The sequence below is a fragment of the Oryctolagus cuniculus genome, chromosome 8, assembly GCF_964237555.1.
Source record: "Oryctolagus cuniculus chromosome 8, mOryCun1.1, whole genome shotgun sequence".
NCBI classification, from domain to species: domain Eukaryota; kingdom Metazoa; phylum Chordata; class Mammalia; order Lagomorpha; family Leporidae; genus Oryctolagus; species Oryctolagus cuniculus.
Window position 1 is genome coordinate 108,797,449 of NC_091439.1, and position 22,802 is coordinate 108,820,250.

The 22,802-nt window shown below is 46.2% G+C and overlaps 2 protein-coding genes across 3 annotated transcripts in view; both read left to right on the forward strand.

Moving 5' to 3' along the window:
- Nucleotides 1-13,317, forward strand: part of LOC103350800 (cyclic nucleotide-binding domain-containing protein 2) — a 115,238-nt gene extending 101,921 nt beyond the window's left edge. Inside the window, exons 11-16 of the mRNA XM_051820266.2 lie at nucleotides 474-534; nucleotides 1,092-1,236; nucleotides 1,828-1,901; nucleotides 7,383-7,442; nucleotides 11,516-11,563; nucleotides 12,824-13,317. Coding sequence (XP_051676226.2) covers nucleotides 474-534; nucleotides 1,092-1,236; nucleotides 1,828-1,901; nucleotides 7,383-7,442; nucleotides 11,516-11,563; nucleotides 12,824-13,030 — 595 coding nt within the window. The 3' untranslated portion in view covers nucleotides 13,031-13,317. The remainder of the gene's footprint in view (nucleotides 1-473; nucleotides 535-1,091; nucleotides 1,237-1,827; nucleotides 1,902-7,382; nucleotides 7,443-11,515; nucleotides 11,564-12,823) is intronic.
- Nucleotides 13,318-15,957: 2,640 nt separating this feature from the next.
- The window catches only part of NMU (neuromedin U), a 75,915-nt gene continuing 69,070 nt past the window's right edge, over nucleotides 15,958-22,802 (forward strand). Inside the window, exons 1-2 of one of the 2 annotated variants that reach the window (XM_070048108.1) lie at nucleotides 15,958-22,113; nucleotides 22,307-22,471. The gene's annotated coding sequence lies outside the window, so the exon portion shown is untranslated. Of the gene's footprint in view, nucleotides 22,472-22,802 lie in introns of both variants that reach the window. The other variant, XM_070048107.1, reaches the window with a different exon arrangement.

Sequence of the window (22,802 nt, forward strand, 5' to 3'; positions counted from 1 at the left end):
CTTTCTAATACAGTTTTCCACAAACACTTTTAAGTTTCCTTGCATATCATAATGGAACTGGAGCACCAACATCATGCTTCATCTGCTTGGCAAGCTTGCTTCAAATTATTCTTTCTACATCACTGCTCGTTTACCTAAACAGTATCTTGTAGTTGTCTGCCTCACGTTTTTGGTAGTGTGTTTCTTCCATGTTTCCAGTTAGAGCACAGATAAAATATACTGATGGTTTTCAAGACTAGACACCATGAGCCATTTCACTTTCAGCCCCAAATCTACAACATTGGCTCATAGAAGATGCTCAAGAATTACTAATAGTGGATAAACACATAAAAACTCCACAAGGAAGGGTCTGTCTCTGCCTTGTTCATTTTATCTTTAGCCCATAACAGTCTCACTAAATATTTTTGTTGAATAAATACATTGTATTCAATGGGACCTGAATCTGTCCTCCCACCCTCCCATTTTTCTTTCAGGGCTGGCCCAACCATTATCTCTGATAATTTGAACTCTTGTTTCCTTGTATTTGTCATATCTGTAAGTACATAATCAAAGCATTAACTTTCTCAGTTAAAAGTCTTGCAGAGAGTCATCCCTCAGTACCCGTGAGTGCTTGGGTCCAGGAACCCCAACCAAAATCTGCAGATGCCTGAATCCCAGACGTATGTAAAATAACACAGTATTTGCATATGACCTATGCCCATCATGCCATCTCCCAACTACTTAGTGTACCTAACACAATGTAAATGCTACGTAAATTATTGTTTACTTATTGATTAGGGAATAATGATACTGATAAAATCTGTGCATCTTCTCTGCAGTTATGAGTTTTCCCTGAATATACAGAGCCACAGATGCGGAGGCTGTGTGTCCTCTGTGGCCACACTTGCATCTGCAGTCAGCTCTAGGACTAGGGAGCTTCGGCCCACAGATTGCCCCGTGATATGAGAGGCGTCAGTAGCATGGCCAGTCAATAGCAGTTCCCAGTTGTCTTTGGAATTTTAAGTTAAATCGTCAGCACATGTTAAGAGGTAAGATGATCCATTTAGGACTCCGGGTTCCTCCAGGTACTCAGTTTCTCAGTCTTCCTTCAGGGCCACTGTCTGGTGGTTGCTCAGATGGAGCGTGAGAAAGCAGTGCATGCCTGGCAGATGAAGAAGACAGGTTCCTCTGCCCTGAAAAATGTCCACACTGGGGTTCTGCCAAGACGACCTGCTGGGGTAACTGCTGTGTTAGAAGGTAAGAGCATTTCTGTAGAATGATGCTGCATAAACACTGAAATTTATTTCTGAGCTGCAATCTGCCAATTCTAGGCCTTATGTTTATTTTTATTAATTATACTGAATAATTTTTGATATAAAAATGTAAAATATTGAAGTGGATTTCCCATAAAAAGAAGAAAAATTAAATGAACGTTTCTTTGTTCATTAGATATCCTTCTAGACTTTTGTTTTAAGAAGTGCCTACTGGGGCTGGTTAAGGCACCGGCTGGGATACTGATGTCCCGTCCTGAGTACCTGGGATGGAGGCCTAGCTTCACCTCTGGGTTCCAGCATGCTGCTAGCGCAGATGCCGGGAGGCAGTGATGGTGGCTCAGGAGTCGGCTTCCTGCCATGCACATTGGAGACCTGGATTGGTCCAGCGAGGCCCGGCTGTTTTGGGCATTTGGGAGAGTGAACCAGCAGATGGGAGCTCTATGTGTGTGTGTGTGTGTGTGTTCTCATGAAAACATTTTTTTTAAAAAAGCATTGTGTTCCATGTAATGAATGGGTTATGGTGTGCGTATGTTTGAAATACAATCTGTAACACAACGATCTGCTCTTCTGAAAGCATCCGCAGTGTCTCGCGAGACTTCCCCCTCAGCCACTAGAACGACACTCAGCACACAGGAGCCTCGGCTGCAGGTGAGATAAGCTGACTAAGGGTGATTTCCCGTCGAAATCTGGATCAGAGGTTTGTCTCTCTGTAAAACATTGAGAGTCATTTTTCAAGAGAGCACAGAGAAACGAGCTAGAATCGTCCCTCTTGTCCTGGCTCACCAAGGGAGCACTCCTTACCCCGTGCTCACTTCTTTTAGGTCTTGGGGGTGCCTACATGTCCAACTGATGACTCTTTTTTCAAGAAATGTTTAGTTTGAGAAAGCCCTTCTTTCCCAGTGACACAAAGTAGACTCATGAACTGGATGAGATAAATGGCAGGGCTTAATAGGCTCTTCCTTGATTGTATTTAATGCTCTTGATTCTGTTTACTTTTGTCCTCAAGAATCTGCTAAGCGGCTAGTCCATCCTGGGACGTGGCGCACACGTCTAAGTCCAGCCTTGTAAGGAAGAGAGCTTTTACTGTTCATCAGCAAAGGAGATCAGCGTCTGTATTTATGAAGAGTAGAAATTATTTCCAAATAACATTTTTGAGTTTTTTTCCAGTGCAGTTTCTTGTTGAACACATCCGTGCCACAAATGGCCTGGCCTGCTTCCTGCAGGCAGCACACTTCTGTTGTGAGGCCCCACCCATGCACGTCTGGGCTGCGTCCAGATTTGCATGTTCTTGGGAACAAATTACCAGGAGAACTACAGACAGTTGTATTTTATATCTACATTGGTAATTGGCTTGGTGCCCTCCACTGACGGACAGATTCCTATCAGCTGTGCTCAAGGTAGTTGGTACCCTGCTCAAAGAGGTTTCCACTGAGTAAGCATCAGCTGTTTCTTTTCGATTCATGGACTAGACAGTTTGTGGTGATGTTGCTGTCTGTTCACAATATGAGGGTGCTTCAGAAAGTCCACGGAAAATGCATATTATAAATACTATGCATGGATTTCAAAACTTGGGGGCACCAAGAGAAGCTTAACTTTTATTTCTATTTTCCCACGAACTTGTTGAGGTCTGGCTGTACACATGCCTTGTACACAAGGCATTTCCCTGATTTCTCAAGGTCAGAGTTTCCATAGTCATATACCAGCACATATTCTGGACATATTAGAAATTCTCTCTGGTACTTAGACCAACAGTAAAGTAAGGTAACTTCGGTTTAATTGGATTTTGAGTTTTGATAGATGAAAATTACAAGCCTTTAAGATTTTGGATTACCTTCAGGACAAAACAGTCACTTCTTTAATTAATTAATATATCATTTATTAACTGTCATTAAATCTTTGTTAATTAAATAGGGTGGTAAAGTTAAATTAAGAAGATGGATGATTTCCTAAAGGAGATGAAATTGTGATTTCAGAATCTTTCTTAATTGGTTTAATAGACAGGCACAGAATTGTGTGATTCATTCAGGACTTGGAGCAAGAGGTTGGCAAAAGGCTCCTTATAGGTAGAGCATTATGGAGGCAGGAAATAGTGAGGATTATTCCCCAGAGAATGGCTCCCCAAGGGTACTTCAAAATGCTCTTAGAAAACATCTTTTATGAAAAAACAGTGCATGGATTTCAAAAATTTTGGTGCCCAAAATAAACATGGTTTCTTTCAATTTTTCCTGAGAACTTTTTGATGTACCCTTGTATTCAATTTTAGTGGTTATTAACTTTTTCTTGGTGGAGCATGTGAAACACAGAGTCGGCAGATGTTTACAGAGTGTTTCATATGCCAGCCATTGTGCCCGCATCTGAGGATTTGTCTGAACAAAATAGGTTCCTTTGAGAATTTGATGAAAGCTTGAGACTCCTCGCAACAGAAAAAACGAACATGTCTACATGTGTTCGCACCAGGCTTTGTGGAGGACCCCTGAAATTCATCCATGAAGACCCTCACGTCTGTGGGCCTAATCTGAAGACCCCTCCCTACCTGAAGTAACTCGGGCAACTGCTGACGTGCGTGGTTTATGATGCCCGCCTCCCCAGGCCCCCCGTCTTCTCGGGAGGGCAGTGCTGAACGCCTTCTATTCCCAGGTACCTGCGTCAGTGACATAGGTGCTCCACATGTGGTCATCGGGCAGCAGCTCTTTGTTGCCACAGTATACGTGGGGAAAGAAGCATAGCGCAGAGCAGGGCCATGGAATAGAAGGCCCAGAGCCTCGTCTGGAATTTGGAGGCCGGAGGAAGAGCAGTGGTGGCCCAGATGGCAGAGGCCCACAGAGAGGAGTGAGGGTCACAGGGAGGACTCGGCTCCGTGTGTCCAACCCCCCGCCCACAGCTGTGTCTACAGCAGCACGAGGGACATGAAGATGGTCCCCATGATCCCCAAGTGTGGGATGTGTCTGATTCTAACCAGCTTTCTGGATTGATGGCAAATCTCAGTTGTTCTCTTGCTGAATGTAAGTGATCAGTGTTTCATCAGAGGTGTTACGAGTGCATTTCTAGTGACTGGTGTGGCCCAGAGAAGCATACAGGGAGTGTGCCGGGGCACATGGCAGCAGCGGTCGGGCGAGGCCTCTGTGACGCCAGAGAGGGTTTGAGGAGCAGCAGAATTGCTGGCTGCAGAGCTGGAGCGGTCCTCTCCCGGGCCTCCCCAGAGCGGCAGCCCCGTGACACCTTTCTGTGGATTCTGGCCTCCAGACCTGGAGAGGAGAAGTGCTGAGGTTGACGGCACTTTGGCACAGCAGCCCCGGCAGATCCCCGTGCCCCTTAGGGGACCCAGCCTCCTGCATGTCACTCGCCTCCGGGCTCAGATGAAGATGAGCCAGACAGAGAAGTCGTTTTCAGATGGTGCCGGCAAGAAAACCATGAGAAAATGAATGAGTGGATGGATGAGAATGTGTGTTCAGGACCCCCTTCGCCCCCTCCTCTGTACCAGACTGCGGGTCCTGTCTGCCTGCTTTCTCTACCAGAACACGTCTCCAGGACACTATGTGGAAAAAGCCAGACATGCAACAGCGTGTGCAGGGCCTGACATCAAAATAAACTTACCTTTTCGTTCCTCTTCCCATGCGCTTTTGGAAGTATCCTTGTATACACTATTGTTAATAAGAATTTTTTAAAAAATTAGGAATGAAATTCTTGACTTGTAGGGCAGCCAGGGGTTGAACTTTCAAAGAAATTGCCAGGTAGGTTTTAGTAGGTTCTACAGTTTTATACTCCCACCAGCAAGCCATGAGAAACTCTTGTTGCTCTGTATCTTACCAACATTCGATATTATTAATTATTAATCTTTCCAGTTTAGCTTCCTATGATGGGTACAAGGTAGCATCTTGTTGAAGTTTTAATCTGCATTTTTTTCTGATGACTAACAGTGTTGAGCACCTTTCGATGCTTTCATTTGTTCATGGATCTCTTTTGTGAAATGCCTGCACACATCTTTTGCTCACTTAAAAATATAGTATGTTGTTTGTTTTAGTATTGATTTGTCCTTTATTGTGTCTGTTGGTCCGTGACTTATCTTTCCACCCTACAAACTCCTGATATCTGTTGATGAATAGAAGTTTCTAATCCTGATGAGACGCAATTACTTTTCATTTTTATGATCATCTTTTTGTGTTCTGTACAAGAAGTCTTTGCCCACCCCAGTGCTTTGAGTATGAGCCACTGTGAACAGAAACAGAAGAGAATGTGTCCAAGGTTATGAGTTCACACTGAATCTTTCAATTGAGCTCATGACAGTTTCTTATTGGTTTCATATTTGTGTATTACTCAGCTTATTTTTCTCTACCTTTGTCATGGTATCAGTCACTAAGAGTTTTTACTGCATTTCCTAACATAAGCTTTTATTTGAAAAATAGCATCTTGATACTTAAAATATATGAGAGAAAACCCCATCAGACTGTTATTTGAAGTCTATATCATCCCTAAGACATAATGATTTTATGACTCACTGAGTGAGTCAGCAGAATTGCTTCCTGGGGACAGATCAGGCTTTTTTTAGTGATGGCTTTTGAGAAAAAAGACTTTGCAAGCGCATTCACCTGGAATCACCACCCTGCAATATGTGTCACACGTGCCAAGTTCTGATCTGGTGTGCTGGAATGCAGAGGTGAGTGATTCTGCTCACAGAAAACGCTCACTGTTCGTAGTGTGGCTAATACTTTGTACCCTGAATTCATAGAAACAGTAAAGATTTCTATTGCTATGACTCCCATGTAAAAAGTATGATGTGTTCATGCTCTCATGCGTGTACACGCAAAGCCCAGGCATGTCTCTGACAAAGTAGGAGTTCCATTTTGACGAGGAGACTGATCAGTCTTCAGCTTACAGTTTAACATGTCTGATAGCTGGGAGGATTCCCCACTGACTTGCTTCTGGCCTGTATAACTCAAGGCTCTCTTTGTCTCCACATTCACTGCACGATAAAGCCCGCGCCCTTTATCTCTGTATCACGATTGCAGACAGGCACCTTTGCGGGCTCTCAGGCTGTGCACAGATGAACTGTTACCCTGTGCTGAGTGTTGTGAGCTTGGTATTTTCATCATGATGGAAGGATCAAGACTGAAACTTGGGATTCTGAGGAATTCTCTCTTGGGTAGCTGAATTAGATTAACTGACATTTTAAAGTTGATTTAAAATAATTTGCATATCCTAAATATGTAAGAATGTTTATTCCATTTCCTTAAACAAAATTAATTATACAAAGCACTGAGAACATTGCCTGGCACAAAGAAAGAAATGTTAGCTGATGAGTGCGACCCCTTACTGACTAATTAAATCTAGCTTTGTAGCCAAAGTTATCCTAGGCTGGCTAATGAAGAAAATGTATATTTTTGTTTAATTTATTTGATATGGGTGTAGTGCATTATCTTAAAAAAACTCTAAAGCATAGCATTCAGTCAGGAAATTACACATTTAGGCTTCAAGCTTCAACAGGCAGGATTTAAAATGATAGTTAGATATTATGACGTTGTCTCTACCTGAGGCGCCCAAAGCTTTGCTGCCACAACTTGAGAGTGCAGTTGTTGCTCTGTAGCTGTGCAGAATCGGATACAGGACTCCCCAAGGATACAGGAGTCCAGGGATGCGTGACCACCATCTGCTTTCCGTTCTATGAATTTGACCACACTAGATGGTCATAAAAGTGGAATCAGATGTTGTCTCCTTGTGACTGGCTTAATTGACTTCACGAAATGCCCTCAAGAGTCAACGGTGTGTCAGAAAGTCTTTATTTTTAAGGCCAAATGGTGTTGCATCATGTACATATGCATTTTGCTTATCCACACATCCATCGATGGACGCCCGGGTTGCTTCTAGCTTCTGGCTATTGTGAATAATGCTGACATGAATGTGGATATACAAACATCTCTCCAGGTTACTGCTTTCAACTCTTTGCATGTATGTCCCAAAGTGGAATTGCTGGATCATGTGGTTTAATTTTTTTTTGAGGCACTGTCACGCTGCTGTCCACAGTAGCTCTACCATTTTGCATTCTGACAGTTTTGCACAAGTGTTCCAGTTTCCTTAAATCTTGTTCCCTTGTTATTGTCTAATGTCATCAACATTTTGATTTATTCTTTTTAGAGATCTTCACCAGCAACATGTTTTGTTGAGATAAGAGTCCTGGAACAAGGTGGAATTTTTGTGAGTTTCCTTTATAATTACAATTTCTTTCTTTCTTTCTTTCTTTCTTTCTTTCTTTCTTTCTTTCTTTCTTTCTTTCTTTCTTTCTTTCTTTCTTTCTTTCTTTTTTGACAGCAGAGTTAGGGAGAGAGGGAGAGAGGGAGGGGGAGAGAGAGAGAGAGAGAGAGAGAAAGGTCTTCCTTTGCCGTTGGTTCACCCCCAAATGGCCACTACGGCCAGTGTGCTGCGCCGATCTGAAGCCAGGAGCCAGGCACTTCCTCCTGGTCTCCCATGTGAGTGCAGGGCCCAAGCACTTGGGCCAGCTTCCACTGCCTTCCCAGGCCATAGCAGAGAACTGGACTAGAAGAGGAGCAACTGGGACAGAATCCAGCGCCCCAACAAGGACTAGAACCCGGGGTTCTGGCACCGCAGGCGGAGGATTAGCCAAGTGAGCCGCAGGGCCAGCCTACAATTATTTCTTATTGGAGAACAACAGTTTATGTTTCATAGGTTTATTTAAATGAGCAAATAGAACAAAATAGATTTGTGTTTTACAGTCACACATGGACTATAATCTAGTAAATCATGTCTCATATTAAACTCGGAATAGAAGCAAGCATCGATAGATTTTTGTAGAGATCTGCAGTTTGTCTTCGTGTGTTGTCTCTCCTGATTTCCCCCTGCAGCCAGTAGTCTTTCTCAAATGACGGTCTGAGCGTTTTGCTCTGACTCGGTGTTTCATGGTTCCCGACGTGCCCAGAGTAAAGCGCAGCCTCCTCAGCCTGGCGAAGCCTCCACAGAGCCCCGTCTCTAGCTGCGTCTTCCTCTCTCTGCTCCTGCATTGCAGCCCAGCTGCGGGGTGCTGACCACCACGCCACATCACGCCTGTGGGCTTCTATGTGTGTTTCCTTCCAGCTGGAACATGTGTCCAGATAGCACCCCAGACTCCCTGAAAGAATTATGCACACTCCCCGAGACTGGGCTCAAGCGTCGCTGTTTGTGTGGTGCCCGTCTTGCCCCCCTGCCCTGGAGTCAGGGAGCTGGCCTCCCGCTCCACTTCCCTCTGTGAGCACGACAGGTTTCCTCGGAAGCACCCACTGTGTTTTACAGCGTTGTTTTTATATCCATGTCTGTCTTCCCTTGCGGGCCCCTCGAGGGCAGAGTCAGCCTAGTTGAACTGTAACATGTCTCAAGTGACTGGTGCTTGTAGATGCTGAGAGTGTGTGCAATGAATAACTTCCTGACTGCACAGGTGGCTGCATGGGTGTGGGGCGGATGAGCGAGTGGAGGGCTGGGTCGGGTAGGGCAGCTATTAATATCCCTGCAGCATGAAAGGTGATTAGGTGGGTTTCCCAAGCTCAGACCCCAGTAGTCTGGGGCACACCTGATGCTTTTCCTGCTCCACAGTGGTGCCTTCTAAACTTAAAATGCCAACATTTAAAACATTGTGTGTAACAGACAGTTGTATATTTATCTAAATTACTGAGCTGAGTCCTCTTAAATAGGTGGATGAAACTAATCTGATTCTTGTGATAGACTTAATTGGATTTCTGTTTCCTCATGCTCCCACCTTATCTCATTTATGAAAGATTTCATTAAAATTCAGGCAGGGATCCCTACAGTTTTGTTAATAATGTAATGGTATTAATACCACCCATAGCCAAGAAATTACAGAAGTGTGCAGATGCTCCCTTCAGTATAGGCTGCACAGGATTTCTGCCCTTCCATTCTCACTGTCAGCCCAGTGGTAGTGAAAGTAGCAGGATACTGGATCCAGAGGTATCTGTGATGCCTTGTCGTAACTGTCACTCCCTGGGTCTATGACCTGATCCAAGTCACCTCACCTGTGTGAGCCTCTGTCTCCTCACCTCCAAAACGGAAACTGTATCCACTTCACTGCACTGATGTGAACATGAACTGAAATAATGTATCTCCCCTCCTGCCTGGTGCACATTGAGTATGCAAAACAGATCGGGTCCTTCCTTACGTGAGTTTAACTCGTTAAAAAAGAAAGATCCTTGTAATTTTCAAAATGCAGTTTGATCAATGCAAAGAGCAGGTGTCACCTTCCTAAAGAGAGGGGTTCTTGAAGGCAAAGACCACATCTCACACACCTTTCCCATAGCATAGGGTCACCATCCTCGGTAAGTGTCTGCTGACTGCCCATCATGTTCACCAGGCGGATCTCTGTAAAATGCTTTTCAGAAACTCAGGTGGCTTGTCACCACTCACCGCAGACCTCAAGTAAGAAATGCCTTTTCCTAGAACTACAGTGGTCGCCGAGGGAGTGAGGTGACTGACTGTGGCCTTTGCGTGTTGTCATTTCGCTGCATCCTAACAGCTGAGGCTCCGACAGAGATGCAGAAATGGTGCTCTTTTGGCCGCCTCTGGCCTTTAGACTGACTCTGCTCTTGATGAGCTCTGGAGCAGTGAGACAAAGATTAAATTCTGCAGTCCTCTCAGAGCTGCTGTAGAAGTCTGATACATACTGTATTTAACCTTTACTTTGCATCTATGTGGTCAAAATCATTTTAATGAATTTTCGCATATGCTCTCATAGCCTAAATATCAACCTTCAGATAAGGGATGCTGTCTCCTGCATACGAAAAGAGGAGGTTCCCATTTACTCAGGAATTAATATAGGGGAATTATACAAGGAATTTCGTGTTTTCTCATTCGACCTTTGCAATGACTGTGTAACTACTACCCCCTTTCACAAATTCTCAAACAAAATACTGGGCCCCAGAAGTTAAGGATTCAGTGACCTCATGTCCCTTGCATAGTAAGTTGCAGAACTAAGATTTGATTCCAAAACTCCTTTTCTTATAGCAATGTCAAGGTTTTCCCATGAAGAGGCAAAGAATATGAAAACAAATAAGCTGTGATGATGTGCGTAAACTTAAATAAGAATAAGACCTATCTTCAAAACAGGGAATATGAAATGTGTATTATATGTGCCACCAGCAGTTGAGATCTTTTATGGAAGGAAGAGAGATAATTATTATGAGCTTTTTGTTGTATGTTTGCTTTCCTGTAAGGAAGTGAAAGCTCAGTGTTGAATATTTATTAATGAACTGACCAGTTCTGAGTTTCAGAACTTAAGAAAAATGTACAGATTTATCTCATGAATTAAGGAGTGATAGTCATGTGTGAGGTGGAAGCCAGCACTCATGCGCACCAGTTGCTGAGTAAGTGGGAATTCATCCGCCTTCCTGAGCAAGGCCACCTCCACCCTGCACATCCCAGCACAGGTCCCACTGTCCTAAAAGTTACTGATCCAGATCCCAGCACAGGTCCCACCATCCCAAAAGTTACTAATCCTTCACTTTTGCCATCAGGACATATTTCTTAACAGAATAGGTTATCATCCTTCCATATTTTTTTTTTATTTTTTATTTTTGACAGACAGAGTGGACAGTGAGAGAGAGAGAGACAGAGAGAAAGGTCTTCCTTTTGCCATTGGTTCACCCTCCAATGGCCACCGCGGCCGGTGCACCGCGCTGATCCGAAGCCAGGAGCCAGGTGCTTCTCCTGGTCTCCCATGCGGGTGCAGGGCCCAAGGACTTGGGCCATCCTCCACTGCACTCCTGGGCCACAGCAGAGAGCTGGCCTGGAAGAGGGGCAACCGGGACAGAATCCGGTGCCCCGACCAGGACTAGAACCCGGTGTGCTGGCGCCACAAGGCGGAGGATTAGCCTACTGAGCCGTGGTGCCAGCTCATCCTTCCATATATTAAGTGATGCTTTAATTGGTATTGTAGCTTATTCCTTGCGACTATGAGGGGACTTTCAGATATTCATGAACATGGAATTAAAAGATAAGTTTATTTTGGTGCAATATTTTTTGGAATCCATGCATTTTCCATGAATTTTTTAAGTGAAGTCCCCTTGTATTCTATTCTAACTTTATGCAGATTTAGAATACATGGCATAGTTTGTAGGCATCTCATTTGACAGCTTAGGAGTCACATGTAGGCCCACTGCTACAGTGAAATTAATAAAAAAAATCAGTGACTCTGATTTTTCTGGTCTCTTAGTTTAATTGATAAAAGGTACCTTTGATATTTAGTAACTTGGGTTCTCTTAAAATTGTAGGGTTTAGTAGAAACACTGGACAAGTCATGTGATCTTCAACTGTGTCTGGTAAGAAAACATCTTTTTCCTGAAGTGTTCTCTGAATCCTTTGCTGAAAAGCCGTATTTTAGGTCTGCTTGGTTAATGCTGAGCTCACAAACAGGACAGAGTATTCCTAGCAGCACCCTACGATGTAGAAATCCAAAGAGACTCATGGAAATTGAACAACACTTTGGAATCAGAATTTTTGAAACATTTTCTTTAAATATGTATTTATTTATTTGAAAGGCAGAGTTACAGAGAGGCATAGAGAGAGAAAGAGAGAGAGAGAGAGAGAGAGGGAGGGAGGCAGGGAGAAAGGTGTATGTTCCATCCACTATTCACTTCCCAAATGGCTGCAACAGCCGGAGCTGGGCCTATCCAAAGCCAGGAGCTTCTTCTGGGTCTCTCATGTGGGTGCAGGGGCCCAAGCACTTGGGCCGTCTTTTACTGCTTTCCCAGGTACATTAGCAGAGAACTGGATCAGAAGTGTAGCAGCCAGGACTTGAACCAGTGCCCATATGGGATGCAAGTGCTGTAGGTGGCTGCTTTATCTGCTATACCACAGCATTGGCCCCTTGAAACATTTTTAACAGAATTAAAAAATTTTTAAATTTGCCTTGGGATTTTATTTGCTTTTTACTGGTTTTTTTAAAAAAGATTTATTTGTTATTTTTTTATTTGAAAGGCTGAGTTACAGAGAAAGTGGGAGACACAGAAAGAGAGGTCTTCCATCCTCTGGTCCACTCCCCAAATGGCCAAGGCTGGGCCAGGCCAAGCCAGGAGCCTCCTCTGAATCTCCCACATGGGTGCAGGGGCCCAAACACTTGGGCCATCCTCTACTTCCCTCCCAGGCATGTTAGGAGGGAGCTGGATCGGAAGCAGAGCAGCCAGGACTCAAACTGGCGCCCACATGGGATGCTGGAGTCACAGGAAACGGCTCCACCTGCCATGCCACATGTAACTGTGGCATGTCTTACACATAAACAGGGCGTGGTTTGTTCCATTTGGGGGGTTCCTATTTTCTTATGTGATCCTTCCATAGCCCTTCTGCCGTCTCTTCAGGCATTGGTAAGAAGTGATGTCAGGACTAGATGCTCCCCGATGACTTCACAGTCACCACCCTGCTCTCCAGGTAGAGCAGCCAGTCCCCACTCCTCCTGTGCTCATCCATGTCTGCTGATCAGGCCCCGGGGGCGGGGCAGGCGTTGGGGTCCAGGTTTGACCCTGCACTGAGTTTCCTTTGTTTCTTGAACAGCAGAACATCTGTGTGTTTATTCTCTGTTTCAGATCAGTGGGGGAGCAGAATGCATTTTTATTCCCAGAACCGTGTTTCTAGCAGAAGCCAGCACTGAAACCAGGAGAACAGCCTTGGAGTCGGTGTGTGCCTACCCCTCAGTGGAGGCCATCCGGAAGCACGTGGTCGAGCACCAAGCGTGGGAAGCTTACAAGGCCAGACTCTTGGAACCGTACCTGAAGAGAGGAAGCAAAGTCTGAATTTGAGTGGCACCTCTGTAGGGCCCAGGGAATAGGGTCTGTTTACTGTTGCATAAGTAACGGATGCCACACCCTAATTTGCTCAAAGCTCCAGCTGCTGACTTCCTACCCCATCCAAACCTGATAAGTTATGTTGTTTCTCATTAGATAATGTATTCAAATTTTAGTTATTGAGTAATATAGCTTTACATGGGAAGTTGTTAGTGATAAAAACAGGCTGTAAAAGTGATGAATACAATTTAAATAAAATTGTGTATATCCATAGCATAAGAAGTCATAAAATTTAATGGTCATCTGTAATGCTGTACTTTTTCATACTTTTCTAAAAACTTGCTTCTTTGGCTAGAACTCAATTTTCAAAACTATTTTAGTAACAGAATACTATTTTAATCAGAAAACACAAAGCCTTAGAAATCCTATTTCTGCCTGGGTTACTGTTTCTGCAGGATGAAGTTTGCCGGCTTTGAAAGACTAACAGGGCAAATAAAGAGGGAAAAGATCCTAAAGGGAGCTTCGTATTACGCAAGTATACAACCCGTATCTTGTCTGACAGAGTTAGAGATAAAACTATCATTAGATCCTGCAGCGGGTGCTTGTCTGGGTCTGTCCTAGCCCACCTTTGATTTCAGCTGTGATGGTCAGCTCTGGCTGTCAGCAGCATCCCCCCTCCAAAGTGGGAATGGGGCTGTGTGGGTCAGTGCCCCAGTGCCTCCGTCTTTGACTTCTAAGGTCGTTCCCCTAAGCATCGTGCGCTCATTACCTGCTGCTGTATACAAGTGACTTCAACCAGTGGTCTGAAGTCACCAACATTTCTTATTTCACAGTGTCTGTGGGAATCATGGAGGAGCTCAGCGGGGTGCCCCGGCTCAGTCTCCCATGGTGCTGCAGTCCACATGGGAGCCAAGGCCGCAGTCATCTGAGGCATGACTAGGGTGGGAGGCTCCCATGGAGGAGGCCTCACATTGCCCCTGGGTCCCTTCCTCATGGTTCCTCACCCTGCAGCTTCCCCCAAGAGTTAGCATTCTAAAAGAGAAAGAAACAGTACCCCCAAAGGATTAGTAGGTTTTTTTCACTTAATCTTGGAAATGACCTGCCATCACATAGACCGCACCTGGAGCAGTGTGGACAGTGACTGCCCCTGTCCCCGCACTACTGAGTCCAGATGCCTCCAGTGAGAGATCAACCGATAGTGTGTTCTGGGAGTGTCTCCTTCTCTGACTCTCCCCATTTCCTCACACCTGCTACCTGAGATAAGCACCCACCACATGACTTACCTAACCCTGAGCCTGACTTGAGTTCTCATTTCAATGGAATGCAAAGTAAGAGAATCCCAGCCCAAAATGCAAAATGCCAGGTAAATCGAGAATCTTGAATTTTGTTAGTTAAAAAATAAATAGCCTCCCAGTGCAATGTTCAACTTCTTGTTTTTAAATAATTAAAAAGCATACATGAAAGTTGCAGTGTAGTCATCCCTCCACTATCTGTGGGGGACTGGTTAGGACCCACGCCTCCACCATGGATACTGAAATCTGCCAGTGCTCAAGTCCCGTATGTAACATGGTGTGCTATTGGCATGGAACACTCCACACACCCTCTCAAATACCTTAATTCATCTCTACTCTCTTTACAATACCTAATATGAGGGTACTTTAGTAAGTTCATAGAAAACAGCATTAAAAGATAAGTTTATGTTAGCACAAAAATTTTTGAAATTTATGAATACACAGGAGCTTCCAAAAGTTCATGGAAATACATAATATTATAAACTGCCTGTGGGGCCTTCACTGTGGCACAGTAGGTTAATCCTCCACCTGCAGCAACCGCATCCCATATAGGCGCCAGTTCTAAGTTCCGGCTGCTCCTCTTCCTATCCAGCTCTCTGCTATGGCCTGGGAAAGCAGTAGAAGATGGCCCAAGTCCTTGGGCCCCTGCACCTGTGTGGGAGACCTGGAAGAAACTCCTGGCTCCTGGCTTTGGATCTGTGCAGCTCTGGCCATTGCGGCCACTGGGGAGTGAACCAATGGAGGGAAGACCTTTCTCTCTGTCTCTCCCTCTAACTGTCTGTAACTCTGCCTCACAAATAAATAAATAAAATCTTTGAAAGAAACTACATGTATTTCTTTTTTAGAATTTGGAAAACATCATGCTGAGTGAATTAAGCCAGTCCCAAAGGGACAAATATCATATGTTCTCCCTGATCGGTGACAACTAACTGAGCACCAAAGGGGAAACTTGTTGAAATGAAATGGACACTATGAGAAACAGTGACTTGATCAGCTAATTTTTATTTTTTAAAAGATTTTATTTATTTTGAGAAGCAGAGTTAGAGACAGTGAGAGGGAGAGGCCTAGAGAAAAAGTCTTCCATCCACTGGTTCACTCCCCAGATGGCTGCAATGACCGGAGCTGGGTCGATCCAAAGCCAGAAGCCAGGAGATTTTTCTAGGTCTCCCACGTGGGTGCAGGGGCCCAAGGACTTGGGCCATCTTCTACTGCTTTCCCAGGCCATAGTAGAGAGCTGGATCGGAAGAGGAGCAGCCAGGACTAGAACCAACGCCCACAGGGGGTGCTGGCACCACAGGTGGAAGATTAATCTACTGTGCCATAGCACTGGCCCCAGAAGGTATTTCAAAATTTCTTGTACCACACAAAGCTTATCTTTTAATTCCATTTTTCCCACAATTTTTTGAGGTAGCCTGTAAATGCTATATAAAGAGTTGTTATACTGTATTGTTTATGGGATAATGGCCAAAAAGTCTATACCTCTGCAGTATAGATATAATTTCTGTCTGAATTTTTGGATCCATGGTTGTTTGAATCCACAGATGCAGAACTCATGGATACAGAGTACTAACTTTAAGTACTCCTGGACAAGGATACCTCTGAATGTCTCTGGAAAGATTTAATTAAAGGTAAGTTTAATTCTTTGCTAACTTTTGGATGTATGTTCATATGTATATATACAGATATACCCTCATGTATGTACATACACATATGGAGATCTGCCGTAAAGAACTGGCTCATGCAGTGATTGGTAGGACATGAAGTGATGAGGGTGGAGCCCCCATGATCCAATCCTGGCAGCTCTATAAGCAGAGGGAGAGAGGCACACAGACACATGAGTCCTTTGTCCTGCTGTGTGATGCCCGTGTCCTTCAGGCGCTGCCAGCAGGAAGGCCATCACATGATGAGGCCCCTAGACTTTGCACCTCCAGAACTATGGGTCAAAATCACCTCTTTGCTCTACAAAGTAGCCTGCCTCCAGTATTTTGTTATAGTAAGGAAAAATGGATTAATATCCTGGTATCCACAAAGCAGTCATCTTGTCTGCTTGATTGTTAAAATTCCCTGCTGAGGTTACCCTTGGTGCGTGAATGATGTAGGACATAATTTTTTGCCTCCATTTGGAGAGGTCTATACACTTCTTTTTCCTCAGACGTTCTTGTTACCCACCTCCCAGTCATATTCCTTGTAAGTCCTTAATCATCCAGTCAAACCATTGGTCACAGCCCAAAAATTAGTATACAGTTTTGTGTCTGCCAGTTTTTCTCCAAACAAAACAACAGCCAGGTACACTGCTCAGAGTTCAGCCCTGAGAGAACTTCCTTTCCTGCAGTCTTTCAGGTTGTGCCAGAAAGGGGCTGTCGTGCTGGGGCTGCCCACGCTGGTGCCTGTGCAGTGGTGCCTGCAGCACCTCCGTAACCCAGGCCTGAGCTTCCTGTTCCTGTCAGCTGGCCATCAGGAACTCCCCCTGTAGGAGGTCACAGATGCCGCCTGCGAGAGAGAAGCAGTGTAGCAGGAACGGGAGCAACAGGCATTTGGGCTGCTTCTGCACGGAACTTCCCTGTGTGTTCAGGGTCTGCTTGGGCCCTGCCTCATACTCACTTCTGTTTGATGATGAATCTGCTGTGCACACCCAACTTTATGGCTTGGCAGGCCAGATAAGAGCCAATTCACCTTGCTCAGGTTGCCTGCTAACTTGATAGCATTCAGTCCCTACTGAGGCCCATTACCAGGCCAAAAACTGTTTATCTAGAGGAGAAAGTTTCCCTCAGAGGAAGCAGGGCTTTGCTTGCATATCCCAAGGGCCTGCACTGCTGCTCACTGCAGAGGCCTGCTAGGGTCTGCAAAGATCCTCCCTGTCTGTCGCCGACACCTCAGGTAGCGTTGGTTCTACTGGATTTGGTGGTCCAGATGGCAGGACAGCATGCACAGCAGTGTGGACCTGCTGCAGACAGCCTTCTCCTGTGCTGGGCCCCGCTTGCAGCTAGCAGCTGTTCCATCACTCCATGGAAGGGCTGGAGAATCAGACCCAAATGAGAAATACGTTGCCTCCAAACTCCAGAGAGTCCCACTAAGTGGGGTGTGTGCCCGTTTGGTTGCGGAAGGGGCCAGATGCAACGGCCTTTCCTTCACCTCAGGAGGGATTTCTTGGCATGCCCACACCTTGGGGCCCCTAGAAACGTCACTAAGATTGGGGCTGGCGTGGTGGTGCAGCAGGTAAGTACCACCTGTGATGCACTGGGTTCAAGTCCCAGCTGTTCCACTGCTGATTAAGTGCCTTGCTAATGCACCTGGGAAGGCAGCAGAAAATGACTCAAGTACTTAGGCCCCTGCCACCAGCATGGGAGACCCAGATGGAGTTCCAGCCTCCTGGCTCCAGACTGGCTCAGCCTTGGCTGTTGTGGCCATTTGGGGAGTGAACCAAAGGATGGAAGATAGATCCCTCTCTCCCTCTGTCTCTGTAACTCTGCCTTTCAAACTAATACAACAGAACTTTCACCAAGATAGCAGACCCTTGGGTTTTATCAGGTCATTTCCCACCCTCTGACATGTAAATGTCTTACCAACGAGTAGAGTAGTGGCTACTGCGTGCTCATAGGTCTAGTCCCCATAGCATCATAAGTGCAGTGGACCGGTGTGATATAGTCTGGAGGGGAAAAGGTGGTCAAAATCCCTGCTGACCAGACTGTGGCATAGACCTGTAGAATTGACATACCCTGGGGTAGCACAGTGAAGGTGTGTCTCTGGCCTTGCGATCTAAGGTCAAATTGCCTCTGGTGGTCTGTATCGACAGGGGTTGAGGACAAAGCATTTATCAGATCAATAGTTGCATACCAGGTGTGAGGAGCTATGTTCATTTGCTCAACAAAACCACCCTTGGCACAGTAACTATCATTGGAGTCACCACCTGGTCATTCTCCAAGATCCATCTGTCTTCTGCACAGGCTAAATAGTGAGCTGCACGGGGAAGAGGTGAGAATCACCTCCCTTGTATCTTTCAAGTCCTTGACGGTGACACCAATTCCTGTGTCCCTCCAGGAATGCACGTATTTTTGGTTTGCTAGTTTTCCAGGTAGAAGCAGTTCTAGTGGCTTCCCCTTGGCTTTGCCACCATAATGGCCCTCATTCCACAGGCCAAGGAGCCAATATGGGGATCTGCCAGCTGTTGAGTAAATCCATTCCAACTACACATTCTGGACTGGGGGAATAACCACAGAGAGACGAACGTAAGGTAAACTGCCTAAATCACCCACCTCTGTAAGCTGCTACTTGACCTGGTAGAGCACAGTGACGCTTTGGGTCTCCTAGAATTATTCAGACCAGCGTCTATTAGCCCACGGAAGTTCTGATTCTTTCATTTTCTCCAACAACAGTTACTCTGGTAACTTTGGGGAAGGCTAGAAGAATTACTAACATAAAGTTTGGGTGGTACATTGGGGGTCCTTCTTCAGTGGTACCTGAGCTCCCCTTCATTCAAGGGATTCTGCGTCTGTAAACTGGATCAAGTCTAGGAATTGATTGAAGACTCATTACTCACTTTTTATGAATCAGCGTAACCTTTGTTCTCATGACCTAGAGATGTTCTGCTTGCACAAATCAAGTAAGCAGTTGGTAGGCTTCCTATCTGTGTTTCACTTCCAGGAACACTGTGGCCAACTAGCCGGCACTGTGGGTGTGCATGAGTCAGACTACTACGATTGCTGCCTTGACTCTCCTGTCCATTACGGCAGCCCTGGCCATTTTGGCTTTGATGGCTGAGTGCTGTCACCTGGCCCCTGCTGCACCAGGACCCAGTCACTGCTGTGGCGTTGGGTCTCTCAGTCCAGTGGCTGCAGTTCCCGTGGAGAAGAGCAATTTCAGGGATGACGGTGCTCCCCTCATGAATGTATTTCCCACAATATTGGCGAAAGGTCAGCCTTCTTGACCTTCCCTTGGTGGTTACGTCTTGAATGACAAGTCCACTTTAACATTCCAGTCTCCCTAAGCATTTGAGTCTCATCCTCCACAATTCACCAAGCCAGATGTGTCCCTTCTAGCTAACTGCTGTGGGCAGCTCTTAGTCCATGTTTTAGCAGGTAACAGACAACTGGAGTCCTTTTTAACTGACTGAGCCATGACATTACGTGTGGAATCTCGGCATAGTTGACTTACATCAATAAATCTGGCCTCATCTAACGTTGTGATCCTTTAACCATCAACCTGTACCCTTAATATCTGTCGCTCCCCCTCTTCATGGAGGAACGACATAGGACCCTGCATTGTTCTTTTGTCTGCTCGGCCCTCCCCGGGTTTACTGCTGGTTCTTCCCGGGTTGGCTACTGTCCCTTCCACCTCCGTGGAAGGGCAGTTCCCCCTGCCACATTCCCCACTTCCGCAGGGGAGCGGCACACCGCCGGCCGGCTCTCTCGGGGGCTGCTCAGATGTTATCCGGATGTTCCTGGTGCATGCCGTCTCTCTCCTCCTTTATAGTCCTCTTCCACCAATCCCAACTCTGCTACCCACACGCCAAGTACGCTGCTCTCCTCCAATCAGGAGCAGGTCCTGCAGCTTGTCAAGTTGGTGAGAGGCAGCTGGGTAGAAGCTGTTGCCTCCTCTCCCAGCGCCATATTGTGGGAGAGCAGATGCATAGAATAAGTCTTAATTCCAGTAACTTAGTCTAGTCCGGGTTGCTCCCCACAATATCCATCCCCGTACATGTTCCTTAGATTTCTTTCTCTACATCAGGAAGCTCAAGTTATGTTTTAGCATGTAATGCCCTCCCTCAGGGGTCACACTTTACACCTCACTTTTAGGGGCCTGTTGGGACTTGTGTCTAGTCATAGAGAAGCAGAGAAGAGTGGTGGGGGCAGGTCCTGGGAACTGGCATTGTCTTACAAGGCAACTGCCTCAAAGGACACTGATAGTGTGTTCCAACCATCAGCATCCCACTCCTTCCCAACCAGTGCCCTCACGTCAACAGCAAACATTTTTTTGAGGCTGGAAATATCAGTTTTCATTTTAATTCAGCCACTCACAGGATGAGATTCTGGGTTTGGTCTTTAGTAACCTGAGGTACGTGGCTTTGGGGTGCTAGGAGTCCCTTGCAAGGCAGACAGAGCTTTCCAGTCATTTATAGAGCGCATCCTCTTCTTTTCCCGCCTTGCTCACTGACATCAGGGTCAAGTACCACACTTGTCAGTTTGACAGTCTGTGAAAGCGTCAGATGCATGTCCACCAGGATCACTGCTGCTTGTGTGTTGGAATAGGAATAGCTGATGGTGATATGCATAGCTCTGTGGTCAGAGCATGCCATGGCCTCTTAGTGCTCTCTCTACTGCAGTAGCATCGTCGGTGTCTCCAAGTCTAATCCAATTAAAGCTAGTGCCAGAAACCAATTCCCACAACCCATCCTTAAGTTTCTGTTGCTTCTAGAAACACTCTTAGAACAAAGTCTGAGTGGCAACATTGTGCAGTGGGCTAAGTTCCTGCTTGTGATGCTGGCATCCCATACTGGAGCCCTGGTTTGAGTCCCAGCTACTCTGCTTCCAATCCAGCTTCCTTCTAATGCTCCAGGGAAGGTGACGGAAGTTAGCCCAAGCACTTGGGCCCCTGACGCTCATGTGGGAGACCCAGAGGAATTCTTGGTTCCTGGCCTTGGTCCAGCCCAGACCTGGCTGTTACAGCCATTTGGGGAGTGAGCCAGCAGATGGAAGACCTCTCTCTCTCTCTCATTCTGCCTTTCAAATAAAAATGTTTTTTAAAAACAAACAAAATCTATATAATCTGTGCTCTCCAGAGAAATAGAACCACTAGGATGGGTGTGTGCATGGAGAGAGAGACAGACAGACAGACATACAGGTATCCTAAGGAGTTGATTGTGGGACTGGCAAGTCCCACTCTTCAGTGTGGGTCGCTGGGCTGGAGACCCAGGTGAGCTGATGGTGCAGTCCCAGGGTGAGGCCCCAGGGAGGTCCAGTGCACGTGCCAGTGCAGAGGCCATTGCTGGGAACCCCCTCCGGGTCATGGAGCTGGTCTTCTTGTACTGTTCAAGCAGGAGAGGGGCTAAAGGTTGAGCTGATCCCGTGACCAGTGATTGACTCAGCCGCGCCTATGTATTGAGGCCCTGTGAAAACCCGAAAGGACGGCGCGATTGCAGGTTGGTGAGCAGGATGCATGCGTACGCCCAGAGGGTGGCCGGCCCGGGATGCGAGAACAGACGCTCCTGTGCTTGGGGCTGCGCGGCCTTCACCCTGTGCATCCCTTCATCTTTATTCACTGTGTCCTCTAATGCGGCCTTTGTATGAACCACTGATCGAGTTTTCTGGACTGCTTCTAGGTCCCGATCTAATTTCTGAACTGTTTTCCTGAGCTGTTCCAGCAAATGTTTGATCCTTGTAGGAGGAGGGGAAGTTGACACTGGGCACCTTTGATTTTTTTTAAAAGATTTATTTATTTGAAAGGCAGAGTTGCAAAGAGAGAGGAGAGATAGACAGAGATCTTCCATCTGCTGGTTCACTCCCCAGATGGCTTTAATGGCCAGCACGGAGCCAGGCTGAAGCCAAGAGCCAGGATTTCCCACTTGGGTGCAGAGGCCCAAATAGTTGGACCACCTACCGTTGCTTTTCACGGGCCATTAGCGGGGAGCTGGATAGGAAGTATAGCAGCCAGGACGTGAAGCTGCGCCCATAGGGGATGCTGGCATTGCAGGCAGAGGCTTTACCCACTATGTCACAATGCCAGCCCCTGGACACCTCTGTCTAATAGCTGGGCAGTCAGGACAGAAGTACGCATGACATCCTGGGCTTGTGATTGTCGTATGAGGTAGGGTCAGTCTTGTGGGCTCTTGTGAATCTATCTGTGGGCAGAAGGTCAGAACTGGGTTAGATTGTAGGACACTCAGTTTGTGTCTACAGAAACTGGGGGAGTGCTTCGTGTGGGGACAGTCCTGACACATGAGCCGGAAGTGAAGGAATGTGTGAGTATACAGAAAAACTACTTGTTTTCCCTTTTTCAGTGGGTGTCAGAGAGGCGGGACATGACAGACTGGTGCCGCCTCGCGGATACACGTGGTTGAGAAGAGAAAGGAGACAAGCAGGACGGTGAGGGGCCTTTGAGTCCTGAGTGGCTCCCCTCCCACCAGGGCAGGAAACTGCGGCTTTGCTGCCACCTGTTACCAAAGGTAAGGTTGCCAAGGGGATTGAGGGAGGGTGGTAGCCTGCCCACCGAGGAACTGGCTCATTGGATGCATAGGAAAAACAGAGTAGTAAGCCTGTTGCACACACAATGCCTTGGTTATTGTTGTTTCTAACAGCTAAAATGGAAGCAAAAAAAAAAAAAAAGTGTTGGGTCAGACCTTGAAGTGGGCCTGGTTCAGACTGCAGTCTGTGTGGGCAGTGTCCCGAGCTTCCTCCAGAACCTTTGCTAAAATTAATTGCAAAGTGACTCATTTAGGGCCAGTGTCGTTCAGTCTCTGTGCAGCGGCGAGGCTTTGTAAGGGACCCACAGCTCAC